At 43.4% G+C, this 23,832-nt stretch overlaps 1 protein-coding gene across 7 annotated transcripts; it reads left to right on the forward strand.

The window, feature by feature from the left end:
- The first annotated feature begins 62 nt into the window (after positions 1-62).
- Positions 63-22,682, forward strand: mideasb (mitotic deacetylase associated SANT domain protein b). Of its 7 annotated transcripts, XM_029493085.1 has the most exons (14): positions 63-469; positions 5,468-5,614; positions 5,975-7,445; positions 9,276-9,539; positions 10,124-10,472; positions 10,754-10,820; positions 12,761-12,903; positions 13,324-13,427; positions 16,329-16,404; positions 17,261-17,349; positions 17,971-18,114; positions 18,755-18,874; positions 20,127-20,326; positions 21,635-22,682. In XM_029493085.1, the coding sequence occupies exons 2-14, from the start codon at positions 5,607-5,609 to the stop codon at positions 21,870-21,872; spliced, it is 3,273 nt and encodes a 1,090-aa protein (XP_029348945.1). In that variant the 5' UTR covers positions 63-469; positions 5,468-5,606; the 3' UTR covers positions 21,873-22,682. The 7 variants fall into 7 exon arrangements, with proteins under 7 accessions (XP_029348945.1, XP_029348942.1, XP_029348939.1 ...); XM_029493082.1 differs by having other exon boundaries at positions 4,633-7,445; XM_029493079.1 differs by having other exon boundaries at positions 5,468-7,445.
- The last annotated feature ends 1,150 nt before the right edge of the window (positions 22,683-23,832 follow it).

Below are 23,832 nucleotides of genomic sequence, written 5' to 3' on the forward strand. Positions count from 1 at the left end.
CATCTTGGTAGACATATTTGCTCTCTCCCCTAACTTGCAGTTGAGCCGTTAAGGCAGCTACAGAGAATCAGAAACGGTACGCGCCCTCCGCAGCAGCTCTGATCATTATCCCGGCTCATCAATGCTGCAGCGATCGATCATCGGCAGAATTGTTTTTTTATTAATAATTATTATTATTATTTTTACTATCACGATCGACGTTTTCATAGGAAACGGCCTCCGTCTCTCGTCAAACGTGACAAAACGAGTGATACAGTATCGATTGTTGCTAGCTTGAAAAGTGTCTCCGAGTGGAACTGGGAAGTTACGCCTTGTGGAGGAATCTGAAATAATATTGAGAATAAAAGTTTCTAGGATTATCATCAGTAAGTGCAGCCACGGGGGCTCACTGTTGAGTGGGGCAGCTGCAGGACGCCGTCAGAAAACAGGGAAATGAAGGCTGGTGTCACATGGAGGGGCAGAGTTTAATGTAAGTACTGCAAAGCTAATGGTCTGTACATGCCAACTCATGCTAGGTGTTCTTCTTAATGCAGCTACTCATCATTTATTTGCACTTAACTCGAAGCTATGTAGCTAGATTCACCTGCCTTAACCCCAATTGCCCCCCCCCTCCCTCTCCTCCCCTCCCCACCCCACAAACGAAATGTCAGAATCCCCCTAAAATACCAGAAAAGAAACACCCAGCATGTGGTGGTGAAAACTACACAAATGTTTTGATTGTGTCTTTGCTTTGCAGCATTACAGTATTGTATCTTTTCTTTTTTTTTTTTTTTTCCAATTGTTATTATTTTTATTTCATTAGAACTGAAGTTTCTTTCCAGATTAATATGCAGAGAACTAGGCCACCAGGATAGTGTGCAAAAAGGGGGTGGCACAAGTTATACAATATTTATACACTTCTAACATGATAAAGCATTCATAATTAGTATTAAATGTGAAAATCTAACGGTGCCTGAGTCCAGGATGTGTAGTTTTACTTTTAGAGAAGAGTAATTTTGGACTATTACTACTTCCTGATATCACCAGTAGCTAAAAGTTTGTATTATGTTGTGAATTTTTATGTATAGCATCAGTCCTGCTCAAATGTTAATTTACTGCAAAGATTTTCACAGGATTGGTATCTAGAGCTGCAGCTATTGAGTACTTTAATTACTGATTGAATTGCTAACATATTTCTCAATTCAGGGGCTAAAAGATCAGAACTTCCCAGAGCCCTTTTTGGTGTGTTCATATTGATAGTTTTATTGGGCAAATAGACAGAACCTCCCAAAAATGTTTTCAGCTGCCCAAATATGAAGATTTGCGAGGCTGACAAAATGAAAATTTTGGATTATTTGTTTATTTATCGCATGAAAAATAATACAGGAAGATTTATTCATATTATTAATGGCCAGTTGATGTTCTGTCTGTCGACAAATTGATAAACTGGCTAATTGTTGTAGTGTCTCCAGCAAAAGCCAGCACACACTCTCACACTACAATTCCCAGTGCAGTTACAGTTTCATCTGTCTCAGCCATGTCAGGCTGACTCCACTTCTTGTCGACTGCATCTGTGAATGTTTTTAGGCTTTGCATGTTATTTTAAGGGCCAGAAAGAAGAGAGAGTCCACTAGAGAGACTACAGTCCTGCACAGTCTGACTGGCACATGCTTTGTCATGTCCAGTGACAAGATATGGTGTCATCATATACCAATAGTGATTCAGTTTGACTTCCTATTGTTTATAGGTCATTTTCACAGAGGACTTTAATACTTGTCATTGTAGATGAAGCGTAGGTGTCCCACTCTACACAATATGAAGACCCTTAAAGTAAGTCAGCTAAATGTAATTCAGCAGTTGTTCATTTTATCATTTACACCTGGGATTTTATTTTTTATTTTTTTTATATCCAGATGTTTTCTGTCAAAACTGCCCACACAGTTCAGTGAGTTTAGGTCTAATATAAATTATCAGTGCTAAGTCATTTTCAGTAAGTTCAAGAGTGAACTGATTGTATATTCGTGTCATGGCTGCTTTATAGAGTTGGCTGTTTGATGATCATAGTCACTTCAAAAAAAAAAAAAAATCTTGGCTATTGCTTTATTTGTTTGACATTGAATATAGGCCACAGATCACCTTGCAACATCTTGGCCTAGTTTACAATATATTGTCTAAGCCATTTTCCCAAGCAAATATGACAGACAAGCCTGCGCGTCAGTGTCGAGTTTTGCTTCCATTCTCTGTTTTTAATCAATTTAAGTTGGACAAATTTGATATAATAAAAAATGAGACAGCTGCAGATGGCACCATGGGCTCTTGGAAGTGGTGACAGACATTTGGCTCAATTTTCTGACATCTTCCAAATCATCTAATGCATGAAGGAAAGATTTATCAACACGAAAATGCCAAAACTGAATGGACCCTCAAAATGCATCCTTTCTCTCTCCTCTCAATTTAAATGAGTAAATCTTTTAAATGTAATCAGATTTGATTCAAAATGTTTTTTGTTTTTTTTTTTCAGTTTCAAAATCGTAATTAATTTCGAGTGAGCTTAATATAAACATTTATTTTCCTTACACACGCTGAGCATTAGCCTTCTTCTGCCGCCTCCATGAATAAGAAGCTGTGTGATGTGTCATGTGCGCGCGCACACACACACACACACACACACACACACGAAAATCCTCATTAAAAAGAAGACGCTGGGGGGAGGGGGGTGCGATTTCTTTTCTGTGTGTGTGTGTGTTAAGGAAAGTGAATGTGTAACCGGGTGCGCCCTTCCCCTCCAGCACCGCCGTCCTCCCATGTGTGCTGGAATTTCCCGCATGGACTGAGAAGGATCTTGCTCAGTAAATTACGGCGCCCTCCATGTCAGAGGAAGTCCTTTTATGGGCATGGAAGTGGGTGTGGCCTAGTGAGCTAGTGGCAGAGGGAGGGAGGGAAGTAGATGATGATGATGATGATGATGGCGGCGGCGGTGGTGGTGGTGGTGATGATGGTGGTGAAGGGGGGGGGGGGGATTAGAAGACAAACACGGAGAGAGTCGCTGATCAGCAAAAGGCCGCTTTGCTAGTGAGAGTTTTTTTTTTTTTTTTTTACTGTGCAATCTTAATGCAATAACGTGCAACAGACAGCGGTGGTGGTGCGTTCACGTCCGTGCGCATTAACTCTCCGTCTCCAATCGAGCAGGACTGTGTTGTGTTTACGCACCGACAACCCCCCCACACACACACACACACCTCTTGACTTAGTAGGAGGGGAGGTGTGTTGGTTGTAGAAGGTTGGAGGGGAGGGGAGATTTAAAAAAAAAAAAAAAAAAGTGCCAGTGAGTGAGGTCAGCAGCATAGCATGAGTCAACCTTGGGGATGTATGCAGTCATCCCCGCAGGTCGGTTTTGTGCGGGCCTTGTGGAGTGTGCGTTATCGACAGCTTCTCCCGCAAAACACGGTGAGTATCTTTGGGGGGGGGGGGGGGTCCGACGGTCGATGGTCGGGGCTCGACGGTGCGTGTTATTGTGGCTTCAGCAGCAGCAGCAGCTCGCTGACAAAGTTTTGTTTACCTCGCCGGAGAGAAGCCAAGGGGAGGGAGGGAGGAGGGGGGGGGGGTCGGCGAGGATGTCTGCAACAGAAGGAGACATATGACGTATTAACCGCGTTGACAAGTTGAATCGATCGACGGTGTTTTGGTTGTGTGGGTCGTGCCGGTGTTGCATTGTCGGTCCGGGCTGTTGCAGCGGGACTCGGGCATTAGTGGCTGGATAATCCGTTTTCTGCAACAAAGGCTTTCTCGTAAATAGCGCTGAGCTGGCTGGCCGCGGAAAGTGATGTAGGGAGGGAAGGAAGGAAGGTGTCCAGGAAGAGTCCTGTCGTGGAAGGACTCAGCATGTTCTTTTACGTTTTATTTTATTCTTCTGTCTTCTTTATCTGTCGTCTGTGGCACAGAGCGGGCCGCATATGTCGGCTGATGTAAATTAGGAAACGGCGATGGATTAGAGCGGCTAATGATGCTCTGACATTTATTTTAAGCCAATTTAACGTGTTGGTGTGTTTATTGGGCTAAACCCCTGGCTTGTGTAAGGTTGCACTTGTGATGCGTCACGATAATTCCTCACCTCAGGTGGAGCGATGCATGGTCGGTCTGCAAGAAACAAATGGGCTTTCCGACGTGCACTTTTTTGTTTGCGCCCCCCCCCCTCCACAAAGAGGATGACAACAGGCGTGTGTAACATCACATGGCGTTGCTGATGCACACACGGACTCGCACAGCAACGTTGCATGGCCATTCAGTTTCCCCAGTCAGCGGTGCCTCCGAGCCAGTGCAGGGTCTGAACAGCTGCAGCTGTCTATTTTAGGGAGCTTGTGTTTTACTGGGCCAACGGAGTTAAGGGTGACAACTGCCAGTCACCAAGTCCTCAGAAAAAGCCACAGCCAAGGCCCATGTTGCAGAGATTCTCTTACTCATTTTTATAATTACCTTGACAAATAGTTTTGTGAAACATGAGTCCTGCAGGGCTTTGATTATTGGAGGTTTTGCAGCAATTAGAAAGTTGTAGCTCTTTTTCTGTTTAGGTTGTTGCCTGCTGCATAACAGAGGCAGGATTCCAGTTTTTATACAGACTGAGCAAGGATTGATTTTTTTTTTTTTTTTTTACAGAAACACCAGCAATCTGTGTGCATCTCAAGCCTTGGCAGACGGCACTGTGTCAAAAAATCTGCTCCAAATCCTGGTTGTAGTTTCTCCCTTTCACTAATCATAACAGGTTACCATAGCAATTGTCTGGATCTCCCTTCAGGCTATCTAAACCTCCAAGGCCACTGTGACTTTTTCGCGCTTGTGTAGATCTTTTCACCGTGACTCATGCATGCTCACTTTCAGTTGCCCTTACTTTCTGAGTCTGCAGCCACGGTTCAAAGGGCACAAGTTCCCTCTTTTGCCTATGATGAGTCACATAGTTGTAAAAAGCAGAGTGGTTTCTGTCATGATCTACCTGCCGCTTTGTTCGGGTTATTTGGCGGGAAAGGAAGCTTCCTCTCTGTCGAAGGTGTATAAAGGTGCTAAAGTTGCAAGTGGGCCTTGATCAACAATTTTTAAGTGTGTGTTTGTGTTTCAGTGCTGCTGTCATGGCCTATCATGAAATGAAGTGCAGTTATATCCTGTAATGACATTTCCAGGAACTATTGATCTAGCTGTCTCTGCTAGCTGCTGTCCTAAGGAATGTTATGTACCGATGCTTTGGTAATCGTGTACAGTTGCATGCAGGACCTTATCCCTGTATCATGTGAGCTTAGCGAATAATGACACCATTTAAACCCTACCCCCTCCCCTCTTCTATCCTCACACCCGATACCTTTCAGTGGAGGTCTATTGTTGAAAAAGCAAACAACAGGTTTTTACATGGCTGAGGCAGGGATGATAATGAGAGCCCCCTGTGGGGGACCCCTTTAGTCTGATGGTTCAATGCTTGACCCCTCTCTTTTTCTCTATGCAGGGTGTTGCCCATGAGTGAGAAAAACACACAGACTTCTTTGGATCTACCCACCCCAGGCAGACAAACTCTGAATGGGCCACAAAGAACTTTAGAGAAGAAGAAAAGATTATCTTGGTCGACCTGACTCCTACTTCCACTGATGCCAATGTAGTTTTGTGCTTTTTTTATTTTTTTTATTTATTTTATTTTAATTTTTTTCTGTGTATTGAAGTGACTCTTAGGGGTAGTTTAGCAGTTGGTTTGGTTGAAAATATTCACACAACTCGGCTTATTCATGCCCGTCATGAGTGTACCAGCCCAGCAGAAAGCAAGCACCAAGAGAACAGGCAAACGCATCACATTTTTCAACGATCAAACTGTAGCAATGAAGGAGACTACTCAGCACCCTGAAGGGTCCTATTATGTCCCAGGTGTTACTGCCTCAGATCCTGGACAGAGTGAGGCTGCAAGTACTGTGACCTCCAATCCAGAAGGCCCTCACATGTTTCTCAATTCTGTTATCTTTAGCCCAGATAAGGGGGACCAGAGCAGGGGTCATTATCAGCAGACTGTTCCTATGAAGTGGGCCCACCAGGAGCCAAGTCAACAGCAGCCATCACAGTCCCTGCAGCAGAGAACTGCCTCCTGGACTGCCATGAGTAACTGGGGACAAAACTTTACAAACTACATAGGAGGAGTGAATGTTACAGACTCAAGGACCCAAAATGCATTTGTGAAGTCAATGCACGAGACTTCTGGCTTACAGCCACATCAACAGCCCCCAAACAGACTTGCGGACAAGCAACCTCTCGGGGCCAACCCTGCAGTGGATGCCTACCGGGATGTAGTCAAAGCTCGAGTTATGGAGTGGGGGGATCAGCAGCAGCAGCAACAGCAGCAACAGCAACAACAGCAACAACACCAACAACAACAGCAACAACAACAGCAACACCAACAACAACACCAACAACAACACCAACAACACCAACAACAACAGCAACAACACCAACACCAACAACACCAACACCACCAACAGCAGCAGCAGCAACAGCAGGCCCAGGCCTTTAAGGAAACCTTAAAACCTGGGGCACTGAACACGCAGCAGCACAGCACATCCCATCCAGGAGGAAGCTCAGTTTTGCAGCCCTTCCAGTTGGCCTTTGGTCAGCCCAAACAGCACCTGCCAGCCTACTATCAGACCTTTCAAGGTAACCGGACAACTCTACCGAACCCTCCAAACTACTCAACTCAAACAAAACCCCAACATCAGCTACAGCAGCTGCAGAAGCAGGAGCAAATACAGCGCCAGCAACATCATGTAATCCAGCAGCAAATTCAGGCGCAGCACCATCAGCATGTGCACCAACAACAAATCATTCAGCATGTACAGCAACAGCTACAGCAGCAGCAACAAATACAGCATGAGCAACAGCAACAAAAGCTACAGCAACAACAACAGCAGCAGCAGCAACAGCTCCATATTCAGCACCAAATGCAACATCAGCAGTTGCAACAACAAAACCCTCATGTGCTTGACTATTACACTGGCGCACAAAATGCACACCCACATCCACAGCCTGTGGTGGTACACTCCCAGGAGTCCTCTGCTCCAGGTCCCCCAAAGATCCAGGAACCCATCATCCAAGATATCACCCCAGAACCCCTGCAGTCATCAGATCCCCTGCAGCCCCCTCTCCAGTGTGATCCCTTGTCGCAGTCACAACCTCAGACGCAGCTTCAATCGCAGCAGCTTCGAAGATCACGACGGCTCTCCAAGGAAGGAGGGGCGCCATCAGACAACCCTTTCCTCACCGTCTCTTCGGAACAGGCGGCCCCAGGGTTGCAGGGCTCCCAGAACGGGGCCCGTGACATTCAGGCAGCACCGACGGGCGTCATCCAGAGCACACGCAGGAAACGCAGGGTGTCCCAGGAAGTCAACCTGGAAACCCTTGCTCAGAAAGCCTCAGAAATGGAGTCCCTGCCATCTAATGTCGTCAAGGTAAATGCTCAGCCATTTTACTGTTCTTCATCTAGTTTTTGTTCTAGGGTTTTCTTTGCCTTTTCCTTTTTGCGACTCTTTTCCTAGCCCTTTTGCTCAGTCATCTGTTTCTCAGCTGTTTCCTTTCAAGGAAAAGAACCACAGAAATAACCTTAAATAGAAAAGGGCTGAATGTTCTCAATCCCAATCATTACATAGCAAATTATATCTAAAAGCATCGCTGCAAGCTGGAAGTCTTAATTGCGAAAATCTTGGTGAGAACCAGAGATCTATTTTTCTAGTGTTATCCTAGGTTATAATTGTAGTGGGACTTCAGCTCTCTGAACAAGAGCGGGAACTGGAACACACAGCCCACTGCCAAGAAAACTCTGCCAAAACTTGTTTTGTTTGTGATTAATGTGTGGCTAGAAGAAATGTGGAGACTAATGAAGACCAATGAAGGATACAGCTCTGCCTTGTGGGGAAAATCTGAGACCACAGTCTTTACATTGTGAATATTGTCACACATATTTCATAAATTATTTCACTTGTGACTTCCCAGCTCCCTTAAAATGTTTTGAAGGAAGCATTTAGCCTCTAACTGAGCCATGTGAAGGCTTAAACTTATCTCTGTTTATCTGCTGAATGTCTTGATTGTGCAACAAGTCCTGTTTCCAAACAGTACACAGTCAGTATGTCTGTAGTTCAGCACGGCTGTGCCCTGGATTTGCCTCATTGGTAGCTGATCATACAGACGGTGTGTTTGGTTACATGCCTACACACACCTCCCCCCACCCCATCAAAGGAGAGAAACTCCAGCCTGGCCTTGCCTGCCAACCCCCACCCTTCTCTCTCTCTCTCTCTGAGCTCTGAGCAGGGAGGGGTGCATGGTTGTCCTGCATGCAGTGCTCAGCAGAATATCTCTCCACCACTCCGGTGTAGGGACTGGAGTTTTCCACCAGCAATAATGAGCAGAGACTCAGCGTAGCCCACACTGCCGCATGCCTCTCTGCCCATGAAGATGCAGCAAGCAGCAGCAGAACACACTCGTCTTTAAAAGGCCTCTGATGTGGTGGTCTGCTTTGAAGTTGCTCTGGGGTCGATTGTCACTCTAAAGCAAGCAGGCTCCTCGTGCTCACTCATTATGGTTTCTCAAAGGAAAAAAAATCTGAAGAATGCCTATGTGGATGGTTTCTTTGACATGTGCGTCAGATCTGTCACTGAAGTACTACACATAGCAGTGCAACATCAAGCTGAAACATGGAAATATCACATTTTTCATCTTAATCCTGCTTTATTTTGAAATGCTTGGTATAGATGTCTCTTCCGAAGTGTTTCTATTCTCTAATAATACATCACAGACTGGTTTAGTGGTGACTTGAGCTACTTGGTAACAGTCTGTTTAGCGTGTTGACTGAATTGTCGTTACTTGTGGTGGTGTTTTTGATGGGGTGGTTCACTGCATCAGCTACACCAGTTGATTTCATGAAATGTTGCATTTGAAAATGTGTCACCTAAATGTTGATGTTGTGAGCTGCAGTTTCCTGTGATGGCTTTATAGCAAACCAACAACAGGATAAAATCACCTTTGGTATTCACTGTAGTTCAGTCTTTAGCTTTTACAGTAACCTGAGTGGCCCCCGAGAGGTATTTAACATTGAGGATGTACTATTGTCCTTTATTCCGGGGCTGCATCTAACCATTCTTTTTCATCATTCATTAATCTGATTGTTGTTTTATGAATGAATAAGTAAAAAATATAAAAATACAGTGAAATGTGTCTATTATTATTTACAGTTAAGACAAATCTTAGGCAAAATCGCACTGTAACATTTAAATCCACCTTAACAGGAGCCCCACAGACCATGGAGCCCTACTGAATCGGAGGCGAAGCGGACTCGAGATGACAACCTTCTGCCGCTTGTCATCCCTGTGTCTGTTCCGGTTCGGCTGCAGGATCCCTCCTCCCCTGACAGAGATGAAGCAACCCTGGTCTCCAACTGGCCCCACAGGCCTTCGAACGCCCAGGAACTCGGCTGTGCAGACCACAAACCCTCGGTCATTGTCACCCGAAGGCGCTCCCTTAGGAACTCCTCATCCGAGAGCCCAGAGCAGGTCGGTGCACTTTAGTTCTGAGCTGGTTTCTTTTTGCTGGCTTTTCATTTTAATAATTCACACCCCAGGAAGGTTTTTAAACTATATAAACGTACACCTCCATACATTTGTTTATCACTGTTAATCTCAGTCAAATAATGGTTTTGGATCCAACTTCAGTTGGCCTCGACTCCAGCTGTTAGATCCCAGCATTTATAACAAATCGCCCCACCAACATGCTCTCCCTTCCCCCCACCAAGCTCAATGTCTCCCCTGCCCCCATTTTAGTTGTCAACACTTTTCTTCCTTTCTCTCTCTATCATTTGGGGAGGGGGCTTTTGTAAACTGGTTGCCCTGTCCCAGATCAGGCAGATTATCAGGGTTTAGCACTCCCATACTGTACATTATGTACCACACAGTTGAGGTTCAGGGTGCCTTGTTCTCTGGGATTTCTCTGGATAGACATATATAAAGGCAGCTGTGTTGCTGTGTGTAAATGTTGAGTTTTGTGTGGGTATGTGTGTGCTCCTTCATGAAATGAAATACGATGAGTCTAAGTGCACAAAGAAATTCCTTTTTTGAAATAATTTTGCCTTTCTCGCCAGAACGGCGCCACAGAGGGCGAGAAAGACGACGATGGCAAAAAGTCCAAACGGCGTCCCCGCCCTGAGCCTCTCTTCATCCCGCCACCTAAACCAGGCTTATTCATCGCTCCGCCTGTCTACTCCACCATCACACCGTACCAGAGCCACCTACGTTCCCCCGTGCGCCTGGCTGACAACCCCCTCACCATGCCCCCTTACACACCTCCGCCAATCCTCAGCCCTGTTCGTGAGGGTTCAGGCCTCTACTTCTCCACTTTCCTGTCTTCTGCTGCGGCTGCTGCAGCCAGCGGCCAAGGCCTGCCACCACCTGCAACACCCAAATCAGCCACGCGCAGCTTGTTGCGTTCAAGTAAGTAGGGGAAAAAAAAAAAACAGAGAGTACACAAAACCTCACTGAATTCACCACAGGACATTTAAACTGTAAATTCAAACATGGACAAATGAACATCTAGCAGTAATGTATGATTTGTAAGTAAATTGTTTAGATTAAACATGGCTGACAGACTTCGCCAGTTAAAATTCTGGTTTTTAAACCTACTTCCTTTACTGTAAATCAAAATAAAACTGATTATGATACAAACCTTTTCTGAAACTATCACTGAGGTGAAATCTGTGTTGCTGCCCCTCTAGACAGCTGCGACATCACACCACCAGTTCTGTCTGCTATGAGTGAGGCCACTCCTGTCAGCATTGAGCCGTGAGTATTTTCCCTCTCCACATCCCAAAGTCATCATCTTCCATCATGGAAAGCGTGGGGGAGGGGGGCGATATTATGGTGTAATTTTCAGATAAATGACATGGTTTCTCAAGCGCATGCTGGTGTAGTAATTCTGCAATCAATTATTCAAAACATAACACTGGGCAGAATCATGAAATGTCTTGAAAGAGAGCTTGGACTACTTGAAATTCTAAACCCATCCTTTAAAGCGTCCCGCCCATTTACCACTGTTACCACTGGAATCTTTTGCCCCGTCATCCACAGCCAGTATTAGTGGCAGCATTCACCTTCTGATCTCACTGCCCAGCTTAATGTCTCCCTCAGTGTAACGCATCCTGCCACAACAAGTCCCTGTTATCGGTCAAATGACAAAACACTCATGGCAGTAAATGCACCAGAGGCCTGCACTCGAGCTCTTCGGTGAATGCTTTAACATGAAGCTGATCAAATTACGGCTAAAATGACGACACAAGAAGAACTGGTTTATCTGTTAACATTTCAGTCAAACATACTCGGGTTGACTTTTGAATATTCATCTTTCTCTTTGTTTTGCACCTTTTAAACCGCACATGCGTGATATTCCCATTTTCAATACAAAATCTTTAAGGCATACTTCTATACAACTTAATGATATGTGAAGGCCTTATCGCAAAACATTTGTGATGTACAAATATAGTTTTGCTTTTTATACAGAAAATATACTTAAAAAATTTACATTGTCGTTTGTGTATATTCTAACCTATGAAATATAGCCTTTCCTGTGGCTGTTTCACAACAAAAGTCACCAGTTCAGGCACTTTTAATGTGAAGGGTCTGCGTTAGGAAGTGCAACTGCAAACAGCAACTGCTCCAAATACAATCAAAGCTGCTAAACAGAAGCATAAATTCAATTTAATAAAAATCTAAAGCAGATCACCAACAATCAAGCTATCCAACAGTTAAAGAGGGCCATTGATTTCTGGGGTGTTCATGACAATTAGAGCATCAGAGAGACCCGGGTGTTTGACCCAGTAAACACTGGTCAACAAATCTTTTTTGTAGTTGCACTCACAGTGAGGTGCTGTTTACGGGGTGGTGGTGGTGGTTTGGGGGGTTGCATTGTGCAAGCTGTTGCCTGACTAGTGCCAGCTGCTCAGCACTTAGTTTGTGGCTGAGCCAGCGAGGCTTCTCATAAATCACAGTTTCAGCTGGGTACGGTGTACCAAACACACAAGAGGCATCACAGTTCAACTGTTTGCAGCCCACCTTCCCTGGGGGAGGCAGCCAGAATACACATACTCTCACTCAGCTGGAAATACTGCACACCCACTGGAAATGCAGGGGAGGGAGGGAACGAACGTGCTTGAACAGGATTGTCTGTTTGAACACAGACACTGATTTTCACTACTTGCATCTCTGTATTCAGACTCTTGAGAAATAATTTGTGACTTTATGCAATGGCTGGATTATGAGACTCTCTTTTGTATTGCCACGACCTTTTGTCTCACAGCAGAAAGAGGATCCATTTACTTTCAATTCAGTCAATTCCAGAAATGCGTTCTCTTTTTTTAAAAAATACAAATTCTGAAATGCATTTGCATTTTACTCATTATGCCAAGAGCACAGTAGAGCTGTATCACCAGCTCGAATTCAAAACAGTGCAAGAATTGCAGCACTGAGAGCACAAGTGACCTCAGCAATCTCCTGATGGCTATTTAAAGATCACAGCAGAAAGTAAAGCTTGGAAAGCAAAATAGGATATGAGAAATAAAACTTAACTCCCGCAAGAAATTTGATATTGACATATGATGTCTTGACTTAGTGAATATTTTAAGAGTAAATAAAAGCCTCTTAACTGCAGAATGACTTGATTAATTTTTGATCAAACTCAAATTGAACGGCCTCCAGCCTTGTCGCTCACACTGATGTCCTGTTCCCAGACGGATAAATATTGGGTCACGGTACCAGGCCGAGGTGCCAGAGCTGAGGCAGCGCTCAGCTGTCGAGCTGGATCACCATTGTGCCGATCTGGTCTGGGCTCCGCTGAATGAGCTGGAGGAAAAGCCTGATTTCCATGAGAAAGGTAACTACCAATAATTTCACTATTGCTACATCACCTGAAACCAGGAGCATGAATTTTCTCAGACAGGTTGTCTATTAGAAATATACATGTATCAATCACCAGTTTCTTTTTGTCTGAAACACTCTCAGTTTTCCTTCTAGACTAAAATGTGTCATTTCCTTTTTTGAAATATAAAGAAGTAACTTTTATCAGTTTGTAGATAATGATTTCGACATGATTCATGATCAGACTGTTGCAATACGGGTCTATTTCTGTGCAACCGGTTTTAAGCCTGCAGATAACACTGGAAATGAGACAATAAAATATGTACTATGAAGCATATGTCATTGTTTCAGTACTCTGGCGAGTTTTAGTATCATTTTTATGAGATTATGTTTGTATTATTCGTCTTTGTTGTTCATCATGCATTGTCCCTTTCAGTGGAAGACCTCATGCACATGGCCTGCTCCAGCGTTTTGTGTGGAGGAGGCACCAATCAGGAGTTAGCCCACCATTGTCTGTACAAATGCAAAGGGGACATAATGGTGAGTCTGGCAGAACAATCCGTATTGATCGGCAGGACAGGGATTTGACAGATTAAAAAGAAAAATGAACAGGAAATGTGCTATATGTTCCGATTTATTCACGTTTCCCTCTGGCCCACACACGACAGCAGCCTGTTTTCCTCTTGTAGATCAATTTGACTCATAAAAAGAGCAACATCTGCATTCCTGTTTAGTAGAACTTAAAAGATTTCAGACATGAACCACATCCCACACTTAAAGAAAGATTAATGAAACAAAATGCCATCAGCTTGGAGATATATATATATATATATATATATATATGCACAGTCCACAGATAAATATTGTAGTTACACTTTGCTGTTTACATCAAGCCTAGATATAATTTATTACCGTGGATATTCAGAGGGCAGAAGCTCATTACTGACTGTTTTTCTGCACCAACCTCAGGTGTCATGTACACATGGAAACTGGTTCCCCCAGCCCACAGCTTTATTTTTTGTCAGATTTTCTTTTTTTTTTTTTTTTTTTTTTGGGGGGGGGAACCTTTCACCTTGTTCTAACTGGGTTGTGGTTTCATTCGTGCAAGTGCATGGCCTTGTAGCCAAAAGAATTCAATATGAACTACAATTAATGACAAAAACATGTCCAAGTGTTACATCTAGCTATCGCAATTCCAAAATATGATGCGTTGTAAAGGAGGAATCTTATTAATTACCGGCTGCATGTAATCAGACTGATCCAAACAGTCTGATTACTTTAAACTCACGTGCCCAAGCTCACGTCTTCTTACTGGCTATTTCCAACTAACGTGATTTCTTGTCCTCATGTAGATGTAGTGAGTGCATTATAATGCCTTTGTCTGAGCTCATAGGGATTACTGAACGGAAGTGACTGATCTGCAGATTTTCACTTTTACTCCATACTGAAACTCTGTGGTATTCTGACACCAGGTTGGTTATTTAGCCAGAGGCAAAGTGATGCTGCCGTGTGTCAAACACATAAGCAGCAACAACAGTTGACTGCTCAGTCAATTGGCAGAAAATTAGCAAGGATCAGTTTTTTTTATAATTGATTAATTATTAATTCATTAATTAATCAATTTTGTTTGTTTGTTTTATTTTTTTGTTATTTTCTTTTGACATTTAATAAACTAAAGGTTTCAATGTTCATGTGGTGTAGCCATATTCTAGAACACAAATGTCAAGCCCTCATGTTACATACTGAAAGGGTGAGATTTCTATCTTCAGGATGTCAGGTGAAATGCAGAACATTGTACAATATCCTGCACTTCTGGTTACCGTGCACATTTTTTTGATGCATGTGTCAAATTTGCATGCATTTCCTTAAAGCAACTTGCCAAATAAAACACCCAAGTCCTGGATACTCCAGAAAGGTCAGGAAAAGCTGTGAATATTCCAGCTTGCATTCACAAACCAAGTCAGATGTCACCAAGACTGGCCAGACGGGTCCCCAACCTGCACTGCAGCAATGATACATCCTGTATCTCATAACTACTGCATCACTGTCAGACCACTAATTACATGAGCGATCACTATCAGGGACAGTTCAGTTTCAGTTTGCACAGCGAGCCTGTAACCCTACAAGAGAAACCAGACCTCATCTTTAACTGCTGTATAAAAGAGCTACAATAATGACTTAAGGGGAGAAATCTTTGTGCCGCTGAGTGGATTTAACAGTAAAAAAGGAACAATGTGTACTGTGCTGGTTGTGGTTATAAGGCCAAATAGCTGTCATTGTAAAGTGCTGCAAGGCTACCTCTCAAGTGGTTGTTTCCCGGTCACATCACCCCCATTTAAATACCAACAAAACAAAATCAGATACAGTCAGGGAATATGACAGTAGGAGGTTTGAAACAATGGCTACAGATGGATGCTGGAATATTAAAAGAAAAATCGAGCCCTCCGTATCTCAGAATAGAGTTGATACACACGTGACCAGCTTTCATCTTAAACGTTGGAAAGTTTATCTGAGTCATCTGAATGCAAGTAATAACAATATTACTAAATAGAGATTATTGCTGCAACTAACAATTACTTTCATTCTTAAACATATTGGCTGTCACACCCCCATATGATTGATTGCTAGATGTATTAACATCACCAGCACAATTTTTATCTTTCTAATGCCATCGGATATCTATGATTTATTTATTTATTTATTTTTCCCTGAATGCCCAAACCCCAAAGCTATTCAATTTGCAGTGATGTAACAGTTTTGGACTATGGTCACATTTCAGAAAAATTGTGGTCATAAAAAAAAAAAAAAATCAGCACAGAAAGACCTAATTTCATAGAGAAAGTGAATGTTTAAATTTGGTGTTACACCGTCTCTGGAGTGACTTAAGCAGTGATCCTAAACTACTTCTTCTATGGTTGAAGAGGAGCACAAGCGGGACTTGACTCGATGCCTGCCTCAGAGCTGTCAGAGCTTTGTGCTACTATACTGTTGGAGATATCAGGCCCTAGCGACCAGCTCTGGTCCAGCGTTGTCAAGGAAACCATTAGGAGGGGAGGGGAGCTGGGGAAGGGGGGTTTGCTGTCAAAGCGCCTACTCTCTGCAGCGGTCTCATCTTTCAGCATTCATACACAGTGATACAGTTTCTTTTTTCGACAGTACCACAGAGTGGATCATCATAGTATGATGCACTCAGGTACTTTATGCTTGTAGGAAAATAAGAACGATGGTTATCTCACTCCCTGCCTACCTGTGAGAGTCATTGTTTGGCTCCAAGTGTTTTTGCAACTTTACAAAGCACAGTTGGAGGGTTTAATACAGCCAAAGCAAGGCTGCTTGGCAGAAATCTCTATCAAGGCTCATATCAATCTCTGTTGTGCAGTAAGGCAGCGAATGGGCCTAGTGTCGCCTTCAAGTAATGTTTATTATTTATTTATTTTTCAGGCTGCTCTGTCGCTCCTCATGCTGAAGAATCCAATTTTTCCAAAGTCTAATCATCTGTCAAACTACCACTACTCAGGTATGTCATATAAAAATGTTATCAGAATTTATGTTTGGGATTGTTGGTTTTTTTGTTTTGTTTTTTTCACCCCTTTTTTATAATAAGTGGATATGACTTGCCAAAAACTGAAACAGGTGAAAGAAATACAGAAATGTAATGTGACTGTGATTACACATTACAAAGTTGCAGTTTTGTCCATGGATGACTTAAGAAAAAAGATAACTGTTTAAGTGGTCATTATAATATTCAGATTTAGATTTATTGCACCAATATTTTTTGTGCCACAGGCTCTGTAACAGAAAGTTGACAAAACTGTTTTAGATGTATTTTTCTGGCTCCCCGTCAGGTAAACCTACCAGTCTGGTGCACGAAGAAGTTTAAAACCAATGTTCATAATTTGCTAAAAATCCAAATTTCTACCAGGAAAATCCGCATCCGTGTGTGTCTGTGCTTGCTGTCAGTCCCCGCCCGTTTCTGTCTTATTATCAATAAACAGTAATGGACTCTCTGAGTCTCAGAGTCGTGGCAGCTGCAGTAGCGACAGTGTGGTGCTGCTGTTGTTGGAGTCGATGGTGGGGGTAGGGGGTGACTGTGGAGGATTGTCAGGGTCAACTTGATGAGGGAAGGAGGGGAACAGGGAGGGGGGTTTACAGCATGCTGCTAATCCCAAGCAGCAGACAGGAGAGTCATTGTTCATCAAGTGATTTGAGTGAATGTGTTTGGTTTTAAAAGGAAGGGGGGAGGAGGGACACTGAACTTGTCTGGGTCTTCTCACACCCAGAATGAAGCGAAGATGCAGCTATGTGATTTAGTGTTTCTAAACTGGCTGCTTCTCTCTCCTCCCTGTTGAAACATCTTCCTCGGCCCCCCTCAGGATCAGACAGCTGGACGGCAGCTGAGAGGCGCCAGTTCAACAAAGGCATCACAGCGTACAAGAAGGACTTCTTCATGGTGCAGAAACAGGTACATGTTGCACTTTCACATAAAAGGACAGCAAAATCAAAACCCCTCTGCTGTCATGGCTGACAGTACGACACCTGGTAGTTTCACAGTCAACAAAACGTCCCACTTTGCACTGTGCGCACATAATGACATCCTTTGGCCGGGCAGGGAAGGGGAAAATATAGTCACCCTAGAACAATGTTGTCTCCATGTTTAATCATTTCCCATGCCACAATCAATTACTGCTTTTCCACAACAATGCAAAACTATTCGACTTTCTCATGAGTCTGAAAGCACATTGGTCTCCCACTGCCACAAGTGTGTTCTTAGCCTGTGGGAAACTTTGGGATATTGATCAGAAACCGCTTTGGTCATTCGAGTGTAAAAGTTTTCAGGGTTTCCTTTTTTAAATATGTGTAAGTCACTCAAGTGGTCATCATATAAAAGATACAATGAACTGAACAGCAGATTAAAGGTAATTGATCAAACAGTACAGCTCTCCTGGTATTTTCCTGCTCTCTATTGCCATTAAAAGTCTTGTATGTGTGTACTTAATAACATGCATTAACATGAAATCAAATTAAGACACTAACACCTACACACTAACTGTGTGTGTGTGTGTGTGTGTGTGTGTGTTTACAGGTGTCCACGAAGACAGTGGCACAGTGTGTGGAGTTTTACTACACGTACAAAAAACATGTCAAGATTGGACGCAACGGGACGCTGAGCTACGGGGAGACGGAGCCTCTGGAGAGCAGGACCACTGAGGAGGAGATGGACCAGAAGGTCAGTTAAGTCTTCTATAGCATGTAGTGCAGGAACCAATGTCTTGTTCCTGATATATAGACCTGAAGCTGCCCAAAGTTACTTCACTGTAACAACCAATATGCAAATTTTTTTAACTGACAAATTAAACAAGTTAAAATGGTTGTACGTGGATGAATCTGGCTGTTTTCTGGCAGAGCGATATGATTAAACAGGAAGGGACAGCAGTGTTTTATTTAGATGTGAAACTGCAAAACGTGAATTCAGAAATAACTACTCAGAAAGTCTTCACTGATCAGTTGACTCTTCACACAGCGCACTTCTCCTTTTATTAACATTAGATGCTGAGATTTCTTCCCACCATGGAAACAATGCAGGTGCAAAGTTTGTGGTTGTTCAGGAAACTGTGCTACATGCACACACAGCAATGTGTGTGGCATGGTCATGGGAAAGTTTGAAACCTTCCCATGTTCATCAAGTAACCTTCTTTCCTCCTGCAACACTAGCTGTCTTTAAATAAGTACAAGTAATAAACGTCTTTATAAAAGTCACAAAGTGAAAGACAACATGTATGAGACAGAGATTTTATCACTCAGCGTGGAGCTCTGAGTTTCTTTCCCAGAAGCTTGTGTCTTAAAACTCAAATTCCTTGGGTAAACAGAGCTCTCAGAGGCTGGAGCCACAGCGGGAGGAGGACAGCAGGAAGTGGGAAGGGTCAGCTGACAGGAAACAGGATGTCGGCCCCACCAGGGTGAGACATACGCTGCAGTCCACGGAAAACGTGAGTGTGCAATTGATTATTGGCTCTCGCATGTGAAACAAACCAATGGTTCAGCTAAGACTCTTAAGTAGAACAAGCAGATAAAAGGATCGAACAGGTTTTGCTGTTTGGCATCTCACCATCACGTTCCTGTTCGTGGATCTTTGCCTCCGCTGATAAGATAAAAATGTTTTTGGAATGAGATTTCATCCTGCAACAGTGACATCAGTCATTTGTACTTTCCAACAATGGCCATTTCCCATTTGGTCGGAGGTGACAGTGCCCCTGATGAAAGTCCCTGCATTCATGTTGACCTAGTCTCTGCGCTCGCATAAATATCTTCCAAAAGGAAAAATCTTTTTGATAATAACACACTTTGGCACTTCCTGTTGGGAAATTTCCCTTGAAATACTAGCAAAGTAAGGGTAAGACGGTCTTCATCCTGGAGGTCTCATTTGACGTAACTGACTACAATTTAATTTCAATATGACTCAAGTAAAGCATGTTTGCAGTCTCACCGTAGAGGTAGAATTGTTCCGAAATCCACCCGCTAGCTGTACTGCTGATCTCTCTTAGGGCTGCAGGGCAGCTGACATATAGACATACAGAGACACACAACCACTCACACTCACACTTGGGGGCAAATCTAGAGTCACAGATTAACCTAAACCCGCATGCCTCTTGGACACACTTCCATTCACATAGATACAGTCAGATAAATGTGAAATTAAACAAAATCAAAGGCTGCGTTACACAAAGATCTCTTCTAAGCTCACACAAAAGGGAAAAAAAATAATTATTTTCAGAGGAAATGATCAAATGATCCTCAGTTTGCCTCAGCAGATTTCACTTTGTCCCCTTTGAGCCCTTTGTGGACCTATCCTGAGTGAATCTGCTTCCCCCTGCTGGATGTTTAGAGGGCGTAACCTGATGTCAGCCCTCTCAGGATTGTGTAACTCCATTATGTATGTCAGTAAACAATGACTTGGCAAAAAAAACACCAAAACAAATTTCCATTGCATTTCATCAGCAAGTACACATCATTTGGCAAAAGTTTCGGGCTGCTAATGTTGCTGATTTCTCTAACTCTGTGTCCATGAGTTTGTTTACTGCCATGTGTTTGCATGCCATTAGTAACACTAAACTGCGTAAAAAGTCATCATAAAGTAGTTTCAGGCTCATTATTATCTTTTCAACAGCTCTTAGTGACCGTGTTAAATCTGAGCTTTCTTGTTAACTACACTTCCCTCTTATTCTGTGTGTGCATGCACAGCCTGGGACCGTCCTGATCATGAAAAGCCAGGAGGACATGGGGAAGGACCAGCCGCTGTCCCGGGTCGTCCACGCCCCACCTCCACCACATCCCAGCTCTAAACCACGCTACGACGGCAACCCACGCCGGACGAGCCCCTCCACGGGCAACAAAGGCTCGGCCGCTCAGGAGGGAGAGTTCCCCTGCAAGAAATGTGGCAGGTCGGTGATCAGTCACTGCTGATGTGTTGTAGACGCTGCTCTAGCTCCGTTTACTTGCGCAAAGCTGAGAGTTACACCAAAGTCACTAAGCAGCTTTAGCGTGAACGAGCCAGGTGTAAAATTCAGAGACTCTGCAGGAAGGATTATTCGTGCCCACTCGGGTATTTATTCGTAAATAGAGGCAACTGTGTCTTGTGATGTCTGTTTGAAAGAATCGAACTGTCCTGCCATGCTATGATTAAATAGCGGCTTGTCCTCTGGCAACACAGGGCCTGTTATTGCCAACTGTGTCCTAGCAACTGAAACACAGAGTAGATATGGTGCATCGTGGCTCATGTCAATGCCGCTCTAGCCGGTGACACGACAAGATCTACACTTTATCGCCTGAAGAGCCCACCTGCCCGAAGTGTGCTCATTATATCCACCACCACAGAGGCTGATGAGCTATATTAGAGAAATCCAACCAGGTTTATCAGCCATTTTGCAGAAATTTTAAGGTTTAGTACAAAAGAGTTTGTCCCCAGTGCAGAACCACTGCAGTGTTTTTATTATAGAAGTATACTAATGAGCCAATTACTCGCTCTTCATTTTCAGTCACCCTTTTGGTAGAGGTATTACCAGCCAATCTCTGTTTTATAGAACTGGAAGCTAAACGTGAATCCAGCAAAATTAGCAATTTGAGACCCTAATGAATAAATAATTAGCAGATCAATCGATGATGTCAGTAATTCTTGTTGTAAGGCCTGGTGCTTTGTTGTGAATCTTGAGTTGGAGAGTAACCTGGCCTAGTCGGCTCTCAGTTACCAGAGTTTATCTCCAAGCATCGTACTGAACTTTGAGCTCAGTGTTTTGTGGAGCCTCCGTGGGGGGAAAAAAGTACCAAATGCAGAAAGAGAAAATGTTGCAGTGAAAGAACCTCGTCCATCTGGTGTAGAATAATACTCAAAATTATGTGTGTACAATATGAACAAAGACTTTACAAATCAAGGCAGTTAGCATGGTGGCAGTTTCTCTCCAGTTGCAACGGTTGTGAGGTAAATAGTAGTATCTGCGAGGTATTTGCATGTATTTGAATGGCAGTGCAACGTGGCATCATTCCAGCTCAGTTTTATACAAAGCACTTCTTTCTCTGCTTTCTGCATCGTCACCCCTGCAGCATCACAACTGCTCATTTCGTTAAAGGAATTGATATGATTACATTTTTTCTGATCAAGAGGCCCGATTACATAGTCACAGAATCATATTGCCATTTCTAGCCCTGAGTTTATTAGTGCTGTCATTAATAACCTCTCTGACCTCTTCCTGCAGGATTTTCTACAAGGTGAAGAGCCGCAGCGCCCACATGAAGAGCCACGCCGAGCAGGAGAAGAAGGCGGCAGCGCTGCGTCAGAAAGAGGCCGAGGAACGAGCGGCGGCGAGAGCAGCGGCTGAAGCCGCCGCCATCCTGGCTGCTCGGCAGCAGAATGGGACACGGCAAGCGAGTGGGGACAGCACCAACGACGACTCATCAGACAGGGAGGATGAGGACGATGAGGACTGGCAGTAAAAGAGAGGCTGCACGCTCTGTGGTTGGTTCTCTGGGATGGAAGGAGGAACTTTTCTCTCCCTCCTGTGAGCTCCCTGTAGATTTAGTGGAACAAGAAGACTTCCGTTGCGTGGCACATTCAGGGACGGATTTACTCTCCTGTGTATGTTTGTGTGTGAATGTATGGACTGAGTGTGAGTGTGTGTGTGTGTGTGTTAACTCACCAACGCCCCTTTACTCTGCTTCAAAAGCTTTTCAGGAGTTACCTCTCTTGGTCACAGGGCTCGGTCAAATCAAAGCCATGCCGCTCCTTTCGGCGCTGTCCTACCCTCCACGCCAGGCCAAAGCCTTCCTCAGCACTTTGCTGTGCTCTTCGTTTGTGAGGCGTGGAACTTGCTGGAGCCCCCCACCACCACCACCACCACTTCCCCTTTTTCCCTCAATGAGCCACTTGCCCAAGCTGTGTCTCAGCTCTCCGGCATCGGATGAATTTTTCCATTTTTTTCTTGACCACGTGAACGCCGCAGCCCAACGGTTGGAGAAGGGGAGTCGGAGCAAGCAGAGGTACCTAAAGGCGGACAGAGGGGGGCGTGGGCCTGTGCTAAACTGTTGCCTCTGTTTCGCTGCTGTTCTGCATTCAAGGCTGCCGAAAGCTTTCTCCGACGCATGATGTGCACCAAACGTGTTCCCTCCTCGTGCTTTCTGTTGTTCATTTGGGCTTCAGTTCTGTGAAACTCCCCTTCGGCCCTCGTCACTTTTTATAGTTCGGTTTGTTCCTCACTGTTGATGCCTTGGATGTTTTGATGCTTTTTATCTTGAAATGACAATCAATTTTACACTGTTGTTCTTTTGTTTTTGTTTTTTTTTATATATATATATATATGAAATATATATATATATATATATATATATATATATATATATATATATACAGGTAAATGTTACCTTTTATGCCTGTGTAGCTATGTATGGTTATTGTTGTTGTTTTGTGAATATTCTTGTTGATGATTATTAATATTATTAATATTATTATATCCTGGTTTTGGCTGCAATTTAATTGAGCGCTTTTTCCCTTACTTGTAGCTGCTTCTTCTTTATTTCCCTTTTTACAAAAACTAAAATAATGCTACTTGCTGCCTGTTTATAACTGTGAGATTTTTTTTTTCCTTTTTTTTTTTTTTTTAAGCCAGGTGTGAAGAAAAGGCAGAACCGTATGTGCAATAGAACAAGTTCACCCCCCTTCACCAGAGCGTCGAAGCCTCCCCCCTCCCTCTCTGTGTCATGCTTGTGGCTGGCTGCTCTGGATGCCTCCCTGTCAACCCTGTAACTGATCGCAGGCCCCGACTCTGCAGGTCTCTATAGATACACATAACTAAGTGAGGAAGACAACAAACAGCACAAACAAGTTCATTTTGAAATAAATATTGACACGTCTGATACGATAACCATCCTGAAATTTTGCCAGAGTTTACTTATTCTCTTGATGGTAATGAACAGTTAATTGGCATTTGGACAAAAAGGCAAAAAAAAAAATCCCTTTTCAATGCAAACCAAATTCAAGTTTTTAGTTTACTGTTTTCTTTGTTTACTCTTTTCAACTTACCTCAGACTAAATTATTTATCATAATTAACGAGGAGTAAGAGAAGCATTCTAACACAAACCACACCTAATTTAAATTTCACAGTTTTTTCTTTGTTTTTTTTTTTTTTTTTTCACAATGAAATCAATAATTTCAGAGGAATTTGTGAAGTTAAATTTTCGGTTGTAGTTGCATTTATATGTGCAACCCTGACTCAAACATACCTTACCTGATCCACATTTTTTTCTGTGGGATTCTGAATGCAGCAGTTTTAGTTTACTCTGTATACTTGACCCAAAGTGTAAACATTTTTGTCAGCAGTTATTTGTCATTGACAAACAGGCCTTTGGAGGCAGAAGCATTCTGAAAACCATCTTTAAGCTAAACATTGCTTGCTGCGT

Source organism: Echeneis naucrates, chromosome 22, assembly GCF_900963305.1.
Source record: "Echeneis naucrates chromosome 22, fEcheNa1.1, whole genome shotgun sequence".
NCBI classification, from domain to species: Eukaryota; Metazoa; Chordata; class Actinopteri; order Carangiformes; family Echeneidae; genus Echeneis; species Echeneis naucrates.